At 36.2% G+C, this 15,640-nt stretch overlaps 1 protein-coding gene across 20 annotated transcripts; it reads left to right on the top strand.

The window, feature by feature from the left end:
• The first annotated feature begins 3,050 nt into the window (after positions 1-3,050).
• On the top strand, positions 3,051-13,726 carry LOC113719853 (putative disease resistance protein RGA3). Of its 20 annotated transcripts, none has more exons than XM_072077633.1 (9): positions 3,051-6,360; positions 6,719-6,968; positions 7,063-7,219; positions 7,594-7,807; positions 9,428-12,303; positions 12,385-12,435; positions 12,540-12,745; positions 12,863-13,100; positions 13,298-13,726. In XM_072077633.1, exon 1 carries the CDS (start codon positions 3,211-3,213, stop codon positions 6,319-6,321), a length of 3,111 nt encoding a protein of 1,036 aa, XP_071933734.1. In that variant the 5' UTR covers positions 3,051-3,210; the 3' UTR covers positions 6,322-6,360; positions 6,719-6,968; positions 7,063-7,219; positions 7,594-7,807; positions 9,428-12,303; positions 12,385-12,435; positions 12,540-12,745; positions 12,863-13,100; positions 13,298-13,726. The 20 variants fall into 20 exon arrangements, 19 of the variants coding, with proteins under 19 accessions (XP_071933734.1, XP_071933702.1, XP_071934079.1 ...); XM_072077601.1 differs by having other exon boundaries at positions 13,288-13,726; XM_072077978.1 differs by lacking the exon at positions 13,298-13,726 and having other exon boundaries at positions 9,485-9,596; positions 10,261-12,303; positions 12,863-13,276.
• Positions 13,727-15,640: the final 1,914 nt, after the last annotated feature.

Genomic DNA, 15,640 nt, shown 5'->3' with positions numbered 1-15,640 from the left:
ATATAAGATGATTTATTAGGATAAACATACAAAATATGTGGAACGCATATTTCAAGCAGACATCCATCAGACAAGTTGGTATTCCACGTAGCAAAAGTAGTAACGATATGAACTCCATGCAAAGGATAACTCTCTAATATTTTTTTTCCTATGCATTTTTTATTTCAAGAAAATCAGCAAATACATCACAATCGATTGAATTCGTCTGCTAGATGTAAAACTTGTCCTAATACTTTAGATGTCCCCTTTCGTCTGCTAGTGCACCAAATCGTTTTGTGACTCCTATACGCGTACAACATTAATTTGAACTAGTATCTTGCATGTGCCTTGGCATGGTTTATTTTTTTACTTTACTATGAATTCGTGCAAGCATGAATAATTTAAATAAAAAATTAATGATGATCTTACAAGTTCATTTATATTAAGTTTAGAAAATTAATGTAATAATTATACTTAACTATCATACTAATTTTTAAAAACTTCTTTACATACTTTTACTATAATATAATAATATTCATCAAATATTATAACACATATAAAAAAATCAATAGATATTCTACCTGTTTGTGTACGGATATTTTTTAGATAATTACAATTTTTATAATAACCATAAAACTTGTTACATTTTCCTACTTAACTAAGTACAAAAGATTTTGCGATTTGTTTTCTACATCAACAAATATTTAATTTCCAGCAATATTGATAAATCTATCAACTAACAGTTAAATTTTTTTTAACACTAAGTTAATCCATATGGATAAAAAAAATTTATACAAATTAATCATATTGTTAGAAGAGAGAGGAACCATAAGAACAAATAATTCAAGTATTTAATTCAAGTATCCAAATAACTGGTTAATTCCCCATTAATTTCCACTCATTTTCAATTTCCACCTTTTGAAGTCTTCTTTCGAGAATCTTCTATTATCACAACTCCATTTAAGTTAAACTTGTGATCATATCATAGGCAAATAATTCAATTGTAAAAATTGAAATCCGCAAGAACATGCTCATTTTTCCCTTCCCAAAACATCCAATTCAGTCAAAGTTTATAATCATAGTATGAGCTAAAGGTCTATTTCACTTCTAACTCCAGTTGATTGTATACTGTACTTCAAAAAAAAAATAGTAATAAAGAAACTCCTTAAACTTTCACCACTTAAATTTGGTATGCTGTACATAAACAAGATATTTTGAAACAAAATGTTTGAATTTTTAAAGTGCTAGAAAGCTTGTGGAATTACGAGCGACTGTTTTGGCAATTTCACAAGTGTAAAAGCTAAGAAAGCACCCAACCATTGGCCAATTATGTCGCTACATGCCAAACCTGATTGCTAACTCCACTTCATGTTTTTGATAAGTGAACCACGGATTATTTTTTAAGTTTTTCCCCCGGCAAAATAACGTTTTTAGTCTATTTCCCAAGGATTAATGGCTGAGGTAATTAATGTTGCAAAGTCACCAGCTATGGTTGTCTTTTGCTCTTTCTCCTTTACATTTTGATCGTTGAACATAGGTTTTTTTTTTTTTTTTTTTTTTTTGTTTGCTGGGGTCAGTCTTGGGTCAAACCACAACTCCGACAAACCATTGAGATATTTTCCACAGCCAAAGGCCCCGGCCAGCTTTCAATCGGAAAAAGATGAAATACCTAGCTAAGCATTGATCAATAAAGGCCAAGTGAAATTACCAAGCAAACTTCTCCATGGCAATTATTAGAGTCTCAATGATGATTGCCATTTTCTTTTCTTCATCATTCAACTCTTGGGTGGAATTTTCCACATCCGATGGCCCCCCCAAGCATGTGGAATGTGGATCAAAGGCAGCTGAAGAATCCCGGCAACTACTACACTACAAAGGAAGGTGAATCGAAAATGCCAAGCAACTGCCGTTGCAAGTTGCAACCACTGGGCCAACTGAGCTTTGGCTCAGTGAAACCAAAAAGAAACACCAGAGGAAAGAAGAATTGAGGTTTGTGATAAATAAATGTCAAAGATATGAAATTAGTATGACTTAACCCCATATGAACTTTAATTCTTTAAGTGCAAACTTGATAATGGCCAAAATGAAATTCATCTTAAAGTATGTTGAATTCCCACAAGAGAGATTGAGAGACATCCAGTTTGAGGAGAAAAAGTTAGAAAAGTAATAAAAAAAAAAGATCCAAAATCAACTAGAAAAAGAAAGTAATAAGAAATAATATAACAAAAAAGATTAATACCGATCTGAATTAAAGACTATCAGATTTTAAAGAGAGGAGTAGAAGGCGCAACGGATCTTCTGTCCCACACTCTATGCCACTCTCTGTCCCACTTTTTATTATATTGTTATTTCTCCTATATAAATATCATGTTTTAGTTCTTTTATGTTTCCTTAAAATCCAATAACTATTAATTGAGTGAAAAATAAATACAGCAGTTTCAAAAAAACAATATATAATAAAAAATTAAAAAATATAGCAGAAAATTCATAAAAAATCTCATTTTTTATGCATTTTAATTTTTTGAGTTTGTTAAATTTTGTGTATTACTCAATTAATAGTTATTGGATATTAAGGAAACAAAAAAAGAACTAAAACATGATGTTTATGTAAGAGAAATAGTAATATAATAAAAAGTGAGATAGAAAGTGGCATAGAGTGTGGGAGAGAAGATCCGTTGCGAGTAGAAGACTAGGGATTTCATACCGATCATGTTATATACTCGAAACGCTAAAGTACAAAAGGTAATTTAAAATCTCAAGCCTGATTACTAAGCAAAGAAGCAAAATGCATCATGGCTAGTGCGAAAACAGAGAACATTAATTATTGCTTCCCAAAACCGAACAAAATTCAGACCAAATTCATTTTCCAAGGATTAACAAAATGACATGCATGTAACCAAAACAGAATCTCACTCTCCTTTTTACGATTTGATCGTGGACAAAAACAAATATGGTCCACAACCAAAAATTCTGAAGGCCCCACCTTTTAATCAGAAAACATGATGCCCCAACAACTACAATAATTGAGAAAGTTACTCTGTAAACACGCCAATGCAAAAGCTTACAAATTTGTCAGAGAAGAACTCCACGTCTACGCGGAAAAATTATTAATGCTCCTTTTTTCATAACCAATTATACTAGCCTAGATAAGATTACCAGTTCCTCGCTGCAAAAAACCTTCCATAAAAAAAAAACCATCTTGTTCTCAACACTGAATCCAACGCAGCAAAAATGGCTGACGCTCTTATCAGCTCCACAATACAGGTCACATTGGAAACGGCAGTGTCTCTTGCCTCTGATAGGATTGGTTTGCTAGTTGGGTTCAAGAAGGATGTGGCCAGCATGACACATTCTCTCGGCTTTATCAAAGATGTCCTGGCTGATGCTGAGGAAAGGCAAAACCAAAGCAGAGGAGTGCAACGATGGTTGAAGTGTCTCGAGGAGGTGGCTTATGATGCTCAGAATGTGTTGGATGAGCTCTACTATGAATCTCTTCGTCACCAGGTGGAGTCCCGAAACCGACCCAAGCTCAAGGTATTCTCCTTCTCTAACATTAATCTTGCTTTTCGTTGGAGAATGGCTTCTAAGGTCAGGGACGTCAAACTGAAGTTGAAGGAGATAAATCAAGAAGCCAACGGATTGGGACTGGTTAGTAGGTTAGTGATGACAGCTGCCCTCCCTGCTGCTCCTGCTGTTGGAGACATAGGAATTCGGCAGACTGACTCTGTTCTTGTTCCAATAATTGGAAGAGCCGATGATGAATCAAACATATTGAAGATATTGTTGAGCCCATCTGAGAAGGTTGTTTCTGTTCTTCCCATATTTGGTATGGGAGGTCTAGGCAAAACAACTTTGGCTAAATCGATATACAACAATCAGCAAATTGATGGGCAATTTGAGAAAAAGTTGTGGGTTTGTGTATCGAAAAAAGTTCCAGTAGTGGAACTTTTCAAACTCATGTTAGTGCAATTGATGAAAAGAAAAGTTGAAGTGGATGATAGGAATGTCATCGTTGAAGACATTCAGAATCAACTTGGGGGAAAAAGATATCTCCTAGTTCTTGATGATGTGTGGGATGATAATCGTGCATTGTGGGATAACTTTTTCACCACCTTGAAGGGGCTCAATCCAACTAATGGAAGCTGGTGTCTGGTCACTACTCGTTTAGGTCCAGTGGCACATAGTGTGTCTCGAGTTTTGGGGATGATGGAAAATGAACCATATCCATTAGGAAAACTACCTGATGATCATTGTTGGTTAATCGTAAAAGAAAAAGTAGTTGGAGGGGAAGAAGAACCTGATGAACTAAAAGCAATTAAAAAGAGAATAATCAAAAGATGTAATGGTCTACCATTGGCTGCAAGTGTAATTGGAGGTCTATTATCTTTAAAGAGAAAAGAAGAGTGGCCATCAATTTTGGAGAATAGGCTTTCGAGTTTGAGTGCAGGTGGAGATGGTGTCATGGAAATACTTAAATTGAGTTTTGATTGTTTACCATCACCAGCCGTTAAGAAATGTTTTGCATATTGTTCTATGTTTCCTAAGGATACTGAGATGGAAAGAGATATGCTAATCGAACTTTGGATGGCAGAAGGTTTCCTCCATGCAGGTCTCGAGAACAAAACAATGGAGGAAATTGGAGAATATTACTTGGAAATTTTATTGCAGAGTTCTTTGCTGGAAGAAATAAGAGACGCTTGGGGAAGGTATTATAAAATGCATGATATGGTGCACGACGTCGCAAAATCAATAATGTCAAAGTCTACTAAAGTCATTAATTCGGAGATTGGTTCAGAAGACAATGGTAATCAGGTTCGTTGTCTTGTAATAGACTCATTTGGAGAAGGCACAATAAATCTTATTGAGAGTCGATCAAATTTGCTTCATACATTGTTTCTAAGTCGGGGTAGCTTATCTGATGATATGCTAATGAAGTTGAAGAATCTGCACGTTCTCAATTTGTCTGGTGTAGAATATGAGAATCTGCCAATCTCAATTGGCAAACTGATACACTTGAGGTACATTAACTTTGGGGGTTCTAGAAGTGAAACTTTGCCGGAATCTGTTTGCAAACTTTATAATTTGCAGACACTGAGGTTATGGAACTCAGATGTTAAACATCTTCCGAAAGGGACGCCCAATTTGATTAGCTTGAGACATCTCCACTTTTACACCCCTGCTACAGAATTTCAAATGCCGCTAGAGATGGGACGGCTGACTTGCCTTCAGACACTAAGGTTCTTTAACGTGGGTCGAGAGAAGGGTCGACAAATTGGAGAGCTTGGAAACTTGAAGAACCTCAAAGGCGAATTGGAGATACGCAATCTGAAACTAGTAAAGGATAGGGAAGGAGCTGAGGAAGCAAAACTATCAGAAAAGGCGAATCTATTTAGGCTATGTCTTGAGTGGGCCCGTGATCGAGAAGGTGACAATTACAACGATGAAGATGTGTTAGATGGCCTTCAACCCCACCCAAATTTGGAGGAGCTGGTAATTTGCGATTTTATGGGCGATCAATTTCCTCGATGGTTAATGGAATTGCCAACAACAACAACACTCCCCGAGTCAGCAACAACACTCCCCAAGTTAGCGCGTTTGAAATTTAATTGGTGCCACAGATGTAGAGAACTCCTTCCCCTGCAAAACTTTACGTCTCTTAAAGAGCTGGAGATTCGTCGTTGCGATGGGTTGACGAATCTGCCAGGTGACATGCTACACTCTTGTACCTCTCTCCAGAAGCTTTGGGTGACTTATTGCGACAATCTTATCTCCTTTCCGCTTGATTTGCAACAAACGCCTGCTCTCTTGGAGCTGGGATTAACCTGTTGTCCCAAACTGAAAACAAGCATGACGCCCAAAGGATTTGGTTTCCTAACCGGCTTAAGGGAGCTTGCAATTGGTCCCTTCTCAGATGATGGTGATGATCATGAAAATTCTTCAATTTACAATGAGTTTGATTGGTCTGGATTGACATCCTCCTCCTCCTCTTCGTCATCCGCACTCCGTCGATTATTCTTAATTGGGTTGCCACACACGGAGTCCCTGCCACCTCATATCCAATACTTGACCACTCTCACGTCACTAACGCTACGTGACTTTGGAGGTATAAAAGCTCTACCAGATTGGTTCGGAAACTTCGCTGCTCTTGAAGAACTGCATTTACGTGGTTTCAAAGAGCTTGGACATCTACCCTCTGAGGATGCCATGAGAAGTCTCACCAAACTAAAATGTCTGGATGTTTATGGTTCTCCTCTGTTAAAAGAAAGATGCACTCCTGAGAGCAGCGGCCCCGATTCCCAGTGGTCCAAAGTTTCTCACATTCAAGACCTAGACATAAGTTGATTAATAACCAACTTTCATCTTTGGATCAAATTCAATCATGTAAGATTGCCTTCAATAACCTCTTTCTTAATTTGCTTTACAATCAATCTCCCCTTCTCTTCACCTCCCCCTCTGATTAACCTTCTCGTGAGAAAACCTAAAAAAGTCTCCCTTTCGTGGTTATTTTCACAATTTTCTCTTCTCCCTTTTTATCGTCCTATTTATTATCTTTCAAAGCTGCGGCATTAGCATTTCTTATTAGGTCCAAAATATTGGTGCTCTTCATTTACTCCTTGCAACATAATAGTAATACTCTTGTAACTATCAATTAGAATGACCCCAAGCACCTGTTCTGTTTCGTGCTTTGATGTTTTACTGTATCTCTGTTCATATTCTGTTCTATGCTTTGCTTTTGTAGGATTGATAGAAGAATAGCTTCACGAACAGAGGTTAGAATTTTGAAGCTTCTTCACACCATACCTTTTGGACAGAAATGACCTATCAACGTTCAGAACAACTAGCAGTAATTGCTCATTCAATTGCAAAGCCAGTATCTTGGACAGAAATGTTTATGATGGCCCTCTTTTCTTTCATATTGCTGCCTCAAATAGCCAAATGTCCTTATTGTCGAAGCTTGCACACTGTCAATCTGCCATTTCAGTCACGAGGTCTAGCAATAAGAATTTACCTGCTATGTTACTACAAATTCTCTCTTTTTTTCCTGACTTCTTGTCCTTGAAACTAGTTGTTACCTAATTGCAGAAAGTTTTCAGTCTATGTTTTTGATTGCTCAAGACTGTCAGCTGGCCTGTACGAGCTGCTCGGAAAAAATTCCTTGCCGCAGCTTATTGGATGTTTTTGAACAGCTATCATCACCAGGACTTTTTGATGAAGATTTGCCTTCATGAAGATTCTTGAGGTAGTAATTGGTTGCTACTCTCTAGGAATTCGCTTCATGAAGATTCTTGAGCTGTCTCTGCTTGTCATGTTTTTTGGTTGCAACAAATTTTTTTTTTAATTACTCAACCGGTCATTTTTTGGAGTTTTGGGCACAAATTGGAACAATTTTCATGACAATACTTGGTTCTTGTAGACTGACCAGAAAGATTTTGTATCTGCTTACTAATTTAGGTTTGATATCAATGACAAAATCTCTCTCTCTCTCTCTCTCTCTCTCTCTCTAACTTTCTGTAAGATTTGTTGAACAGAAATGTCCTGCAATTACCTGAATTTTCTAGTTAGCTTTATGATTTTCTATACACTGTCTTGAGTTTTGAGTATTCTATTTTGCAGTGGTGGTATGCTCAGAGCTCACGGGAGACCTCAATGGCTTAATTACTGCCATACGTATCAATATCCCATTATTCCTTCTTCAACCACATCATTTTCAAACTGGAGACAAACTTATAGAATGGCACTCTCTTTCGCTTCTAAGTGACTGAGATGGCCAAAGCTGGAGATCTACGTTGTGAATGCGATGCCTTCAACCTGTTGGTCATGACATTAGGTAGCAATTCATCAATTATGGACCTCATTTGATAATCTGTCTCATACTGCTTGCCTCTCAAATTAGCTGCAATCTAGTTGCAGAAAATTGTCAGTCTGTCTTATGACTGCTTATTGTCTGTTAGTTGGCCTCTGTAAGCTACTCACCACCCTTCTTGAAGTTGTATCTTAGCTCCATTACATACAACATGATTTTATGAGTTTGTCTAGAATCGTATGTCTAGAATGATGCTCTTACTTTAAGATTCATAGTTATTCCAAAATTACTGGGTCTACATGATGTTGAGTAAATCTTATGTTGGTAGTCGCTTGACCAAAAATGAAGAATTGCATGAAGTTGTTCTTTTCAATTTTGTCTGGCGTCTTTCTTAGGTTTCTGTATCTTGATTGAAAGTTATAGGTACTCCATAAACATTACCATAAATAGGTGATGGTTACATGTCTTCAATGGAAGCTTGACTTAATATCTTGTTTGTGTATGAATAACCAAAGGCACAAGATTTTCTTGGGTGACCAAAGCAAGTTCTGCATAAAAGAGAAGTGAAACAAATTAACTAATCAAGTAACAATGTAAAAGATTATTTCTAAGATTAGCTCTCGCTTTAAACTCACGATTTGCATCAGGATGAAATGAGTTCTCTGCACTTTTGTCCGTGGAAAATGCATTTGCATTTTATATTCATAGCATATGCAGAAAATTTGTGAAACATTTTCTATATGTCTTTAGATCAGCAGTGCTGATGACACTCCTTTCTTCAAAACTTTCCAAGCTGATTTTTGTGGTCTCTTGCTTAGACAAACAGAGGTTAGAATTTTGAAGCTTCTTCAGTAACATCTATATGGCTGGAACTCAATAACTTTTGGCCCGCATTTCCTACAAATATCCTATTAATCTTTAAAACTACTAGCAGTCTAGTTTTGTTTATTTTAAATGTCTGTTTCTATGGATTTTAATTTATTATTGCTAAAGTCAGCTCACTCTATTTAAAATTGTGATTCTAAGGGGATGAAATGGTTACTCTGAACTTTGACCTCTTGATAATGAACTTGAACTTATCTGAACTATTTGATTAGTAATTGCTCTATCAGAGTCATATATGACGGTTGTCTGACTCACTTTTCCTTCATTTTGACTTTTGAGCCATGAAGACAATGGTCAATTGAGGAGTTTTCGTAGCTGTTGGTCATCACTTTCATGTTTTGGTTCAAAAATTCTGGTAATTTTAGATATACTTCTCTTCTTTCACTACTCCATTTTGACTTTTAACCATTTTAATATGTAATATATCACATATAAGACAAAAGAAATAATCTAGCACAAAACTTGGTGGAGTATCTTCCAACATTCTTGTCTAAGTGGAATATTTTGACGCATTCCGGTAGTTGGTCAAGTCTGTTTGTTGCGACTTTCAACTCTTAATGAATCCACCTTGATAAAGGCTCTTAAGCTCTCTCTGCTTTTATGATTGTTGGTTGCTTCTTTTTTTTTTGGAAAGTTTCTCCTTTTGGGGCTTCAGTTACAATGATAGAAAACCTGCAATTATCTGAAAATTTCCATTAGCTTTATTCTGTCCTGAAAGTCGTCTTGAGTTTGAGTTTTTGTGCTTTGCTGCGATTTTAGCACAAAGCTTAACAGGGAACCTAATCGATGGCTCTTACTGTCTTTACTTTTTGAAAGTCCTGCAATTCCTTGCTGAACAAGATCCTGCTTCAGTTGAATAGTGACATCTAGGATGGCATTCGCTTTCGCTCTGTGCCTCAGATGGCCAAAGTCTGAGATATCCATTGGGGTAGGTTCTTTTAAACTGTCCAAACGATTCAGTGATATTTAGTCATGATAATGAGGGGCTGATGTACATGTTTTAGGATTCAAATTGTCATCTGTGGCATACTGCTCACAGTTAGAAGTTAGAACTAACTGGTGTTTTGGTAGCAGTTAAATGTGGATCCCCATAGCTCTACTGTTCCTCAGCGGCCCATAGCTCTACTGTTCCTCAATGCCTCAATGTAAAATGCAAATTGCCTATCATTATTTTCAAGCTTATGATTGTGCTTACTTGCTTTGTGGTTGGAACCAAACCACTGTAATTGTAAACACGACTCAGTACTTGCTTATCCATTTAGTTTCATAACAAACAAGACATATTTTAGCCTTCTGTAAGAATGACAGAACAAAACTATTGTCGAATTTTCTGAACTTTCTGATTAGCTTTCTTGTTCACATATTGTCTCAGCTCGAGTCTTCTGCTCTGCAATGATCTCAGGCTTAAATGTCAACAGAAATCTACAATTGCACTTACTTATTGAATGAATTACACAGCTTGTAACTTTTGAAAACTTTGTTGAATCAAATCCTGTTTCAATTGGACAGAAATGATTAGGATGGCACGCTACAGGCACACTTTTCTTTCTTCCTAGTGGCTAAAACCTGATAAAATGCTCTATCTTTGTCAGCTGGCCTCTACAAACTGCTTCTTTCCCCAACTTATGTAATGTCTTTCAAGATCAAGAGCCATCATTACCGTGAATTTCTGCTGATGATCATGGGGGTTTGGTTGGCGGTAAAGCTTGTATTAGAGAAACAGATTGACAATGAGAAGCTTGCAAATTTTCAAGAAGTACTGTAACGTTAGGGAATATGTTTTAAATGGATTAGTAGATGTACTTAGTATCAAGCCTTATTTCCTGCTCATTAGTTTTAGATCAAAGGCAACAAAAAGAAACCCTTTCTCTCGGTAAAATTCGTAGCTCAAAAATGACATGAAATTTGCTCTTCTATCTCTATTGTAATGCAGGCAAACATGCCTTCCTGAGATTTTCAATCTAAAAGCTCCTCAGCCAACTAAGTACTCTAAAAGTTCATTTGGTTATCAATTTGCTAGAAAAGAATGATAATGCGTTTACATTCATGAAATAGATTGTCAAAATCAAAGTTTGATGGAACACAGAAAATTATAGAGAGGCAATGATGGACAAAGATTTTAGGAGTCAATTTCTAATTTTTTGTTTCTTCAGGACAACATACTCCAGTAAAATCATTACTAAATTCTTTTAAATCTATCCAATATCAGGTGATAAATATTGTATGGTAAGATGCTTTTGTTGCAAAATATCTGAAGTTTTAAAACGTCTGTTTCCAAGATGTTGTCTAGTAATGTAACAGTAAGGACTGAAGAATTATCATTTTGCAAGTTGATTGCAGGTTGCAATTAGAGATCTCAATCATTAATTGTACTACCTTATAAGCTGTGAATTATGGAAGTAAATTGGCAATTTTAGAACTTTAGTTTGTCAAAGCTGAAAACTCAACAGATGTTCAAGAGCAAGTTATTTGATGTGGAGTGTGGACAGTTTAACCCGATGCCAAAGCTGAAAAACTTTTTGTATTTACATCTACGGTACAAAATTCTTTTTTTTTTTAAATAAAAACTAGCAGTTTACTTTTGCTCATCCCATATGTCTGCTACTTCCAGTTTACTTTTGTATTTCCATCATGTCTGCTATTTCTCTTTAAACTTGAGATTCTACCGGGATGGAAATGCTTGCTCTGATCTCTTTTAAATATATTTATCATCTTGCTCCAAATTATGTGACAATTGGTATTCTTATTATGTCTCTTAAATGATGGGATTCGACATAATTGCTCCGATATATTTATCATCTTTCTTCAGCTATGATCTCTTGACCTAAATCCAATGGTCAATCGAGTTACTCTCACAGCCTTTGGTTGTGAAATTGGTGGTCTGATAATTTATAATACCAACAATCTTCTTCCATTACTTAATGTTGGGTTAAGCAGTTTAATTACCAATGCATTAACTATAACTTTCAAAAATTGTCATGTTAAGATGTTTTTCAAGCGGTAGAGAGTTGGTAGACTATCCTCTACTGAAGTTGTCGTATGAGATTTTAAGAGTAAAATAGTTGTAATTAGCTCTGCCTGTTGCATCTTGCAGTCTCAAAGAGATCGCCTTCATGGCAATTCTGAGGCTCTCTTCCTTTCATGCTCGTGGTGCCACTCATTGTCATTATTGTTATAGAACTTCTCCTTTTTCAGTGTTTTGAACAAAAACTAATATAGTTTCTATGATACTTCTGGTACTTGTAGACTGACCAGAAAGATTTGATATCTTCTTGCTGATTTAGGTTAGAAAAGAACAACAAAAACAAATATTGATTTAGCTTTCTGAATAATTGACTAAACAAGAATGTCATGCAATTTCCAGTTTTCTGTTTTGAAGTGACTAGGAGTTTAATTTTGTTGATTTTATATATCTGCTTTTGTGGATGTAAGATGTGATTGCTAAAGTGATCAGCTGCCTAGCTTATGATTCTAGAGGGAGTAAATAGTGGCTCCAAAGTTTAATGGCCCCTTGAAGGCGCATTTATCAAGCTTCTTGAACCATTTGATTAGTGATTTGTTCGATAAGTCTTGTAAATGATGGGTTTCTGTCTCACTTTTCGTTGGTTGTGATTTTCTAGCCTGAAAGATTTCAGGTTTGTTCGATAAGTCTTGTAAATGATGGGTTTCTGTCTCACTTTTCGTTGGTTGTGATTTTCTAGCCTGAAAGATTTCAGGAGTTTCCAGAGCTGTTGGTCATCAAATTGGTTTTTGGTTCTAAGAGTCCAGTAAGTTCAGATATCCTACTCTTCTTTTACTACTCAATTTTGACTTTTAAATACTTTCTGAATATATTACAACTAAAACTTGAGAAATCTTCTCGTAATGGAAGATGTTTTTTGGAGCATCCATGGAAGATGTTTTTTTAGAGCATCTTCTAACACAATCAAGTCTAAGCTGCAAGTTTTGAAGCATATCGCTGTGGTTAGTCGAGACTGCCAAGCATGCTTGTTGGCTGCAATTATTTCATCCGCTGTGATGATGGCTATTAAGCTCATTCTACCACCTATACTTGTTGATATTGCTCATCTCTTCATGGTAAGTTCTTATTTTAGTGTTTCAAATACAACAAAAATGTCATGCAACTATGTGCTGGCTTTATTCTTGACTACATGCTGTCTTGAGTTTCTTAAGTTTGAGTTTTTGTGTTTTCAGTGATTTTACACTCGAAGATCAACATTAACCTTGATAGCTCGCTCTTACTATCATTTGTAATGAAGTCCTGTGATCCCTTGTTGAACCAGATCCTGATTCAGTCAGATCAGATGAAAACATCCGGCATGGAATTCCCTTTTGCTCTCTGCCTCGGATGGCCAAAGCCTGAGATCTTCCTTGTCGGCTGGTGATTTTAAACTGTCCAACCGATTCAGCAATTTGTAGACATGTTAATGAGGTGCTATTTTACTTCTTTTGGAACTCAATTTGCCATATCTTCCATACTGCTTTTAGTTCAAAATAGCCAGTATTTTGTAGCAGAAAGATGTGGATTAGCTGAACCCTGCTAGATAACTTGCATCCTTCTTGAAAGTTGTATCTTAGCTCTATAACAGGCAACATATTTTTTCTCAAGTGTTCCACAGTTGACTACAGGTTGTGTCCGATGGTACTTTTCCATTGCTCCTTGCATCTGTAAAGCTCAGACAGGACTCAGAGCACAAGAATCAGTCAGCTTGAGCCCTTGTATTTATGTTAAATCAGCGGGCAATTTAGAAAACTGAATTGCTAAGGCACCAATTTCTATTCAAGAAAGGATCCCACTTGGTGGATGGGAACGTTGGAGAGATGAAATTATGAAAATCAATTGAACAGGATTATATAGGAACATATAAGGTCAACCTCAGTTCATCACACTTACATTTTACATAGCATCTATTTGTAAAATTACTTCTATGTGAACTTGTCTCCTTGTACGTCAATATTGTTCCATGAAGCAATAATGTGACATGCATCTCACACATCTTGGCTTCAAATCCTATTCATTGCTAGCTCAGGATATGTTACAAGGAAAGCATTTCTACTTTTCAATGCCTCTAAGACTTTGACGGCCAATACAAGTAAATCATCTCATGTCTGTATCAGTACAGAAAGTAGTAGTAGTAGTAATAATCATAATTAGTTACCTAAAAATAATAAAAACTTTCAGATGAACTTATTTCTACACAAAAGGGAAGGGATTGGTGCTGTCCTCGCCGATTAGTGCTGTCTTTGCCATCCACTTGCCGGAGTTGTCCCCACCGATTAGAGCTGCTCTCAGAAGTCCCTCTTCTCTCTCTGATTCTAAGCAGTTCCTTTTTCCCTTCTTCTTTCTCATTTTTTTTTTTGTTCTTTTTAAATTTTTGACCAATGTGACTGGTTTCAGCAGTTTCTACTTAGTTCTTGAACTGCATTTGAAAGAATTTTTCCAGCCTATCTCCGGTAGTAATGAACATTACTTTTAATGAAGTAGTCTTGAAATCACAAAGATTGTAGCTCCGACCTCTCTGTTTTAATTTGGCCAGATGTCCTTTTGTCCCTGGTCGGACCAAGTACGACACAGAAAAAGTGTTGTTATCCCTGTATTGGAAGTTTCATGCCTATTGCCCCTGTTCTTCTGTGACGTTGAACAATTGCTGTCATTTCTCAAACCTCAGATATTTGGCTATTCGTGTTGAACGTCGTTATGTTGGACTGAAAGTTGTTTTCAAGCCTCCCTGTATGATGCCCTTCTTGAAGGGTATGTGGCTGATTATGATTAGTTGATCATCTTTATAATCACTCTGTCTCTTTGGCATTTTGGAATGGCTCTGCTTTTCACTCTTCACTATCTTCTCTGTTAATTTAATGAAACTAACAGCAACTTCCTGAATAAATCGTAAAGATAAACTCAGGTTTGTGTGGCATTAATCACAGCTTGTCATGCCTTATTTGTTGCATTCACTGTTTCATTTGAAGTATATTGACGTCTTGTGTCAAATAGCCAAATATTCAAGATTTTCTTAAGCAATCAAGAATTATCATATCTGATTCTTGTTAGTCCATGTTGCAGTCCAGTTTCCTTCATCATATTTCTATGGATTGAAATGGTAGCCATTTTCGATTCAGGGCATTACATGCAGCCAGTAGTACATTCATTCGTCTCAAATTAGCATCTCAATTCATGTTTTTTGCGTATTCAGATCAGCAGCTCTTGCTGCCATACGTATAGCTGGAATTGAACATCTTATTGCTTTGCTTGTGCTACAATTGCCAATGCCTAAAGGCCTCTCGGAGAAAATGTTGAGTTTTATTGCTGGTTTGCCAGAAAAGGGAAGATAATGAGTTTATATAAAAGAAATGAAGCTTTATGCCAAAGTATGTCTAAACACAGAAAATTGTTTCAGGTTTAAGCAATAGAATCATTGCTTCTACTTTCAGATTCTCAAGGATCTGACCACTTTACTGAGTGAACATTCAACTGCTATGCACTTTCCTTGGGTCAAAATCAAATCGATTGACATCGCTTTTTTCTTGTCAATTAGCCTGATTCTTATTCAGACTTCCTTTTTTTTTTTCTTTTATAAAAGAAAAAATAAATACAAAAGTCTACTGCATTCTAGTTAGGGCGATGACCATAGTTGAAATCACTCAATCTCCTTTTTCTTTCAAAACAAAAAATGATTTTCGAAGTCCCAGAAATAATTTGAATTTGAGATGGATAGAACATGGACAGCACCCTCTACAAATTTCTCACTCAATAGTAATTTTTTTGGTTTTTTTTTGGGGGGGGGGGGGGTTGGAGTTTTTGTATTTCTGTGTCAATCAATATGTAATTTAAAGTCACAAAGCAACGCTGTTCGTTTAGAAAGGAAGAACTTTGACCTCAATGGAGAAATTTTATTATAATCATCACCAATTATTTTGCAATTACAATCATTATACATGAAATTAATTGGACAAACAAGGGGCTCAAAATCT

This window comes from Coffea arabica, chromosome 1c (assembly GCF_036785885.1).
Source record: "Coffea arabica cultivar ET-39 chromosome 1c, Coffea Arabica ET-39 HiFi, whole genome shotgun sequence".
Classification (NCBI taxonomy): domain Eukaryota; kingdom Viridiplantae; phylum Streptophyta; class Magnoliopsida; order Gentianales; family Rubiaceae; genus Coffea; species Coffea arabica.
The sequence above is the reverse complement of the archived record's forward strand: the minus strand, read 5'-3'. Positions and strand labels throughout refer to the sequence as shown.

Bases quoted from the DNA above. Each gene is read 5' to 3' on its own strand.
- LOC113719853 (XM_072077633.1), top strand. From the start codon at position 3,211: ATGGCTGACGCTCTTATCAGCTCCACAATACAGGTCACATTGGAAACG.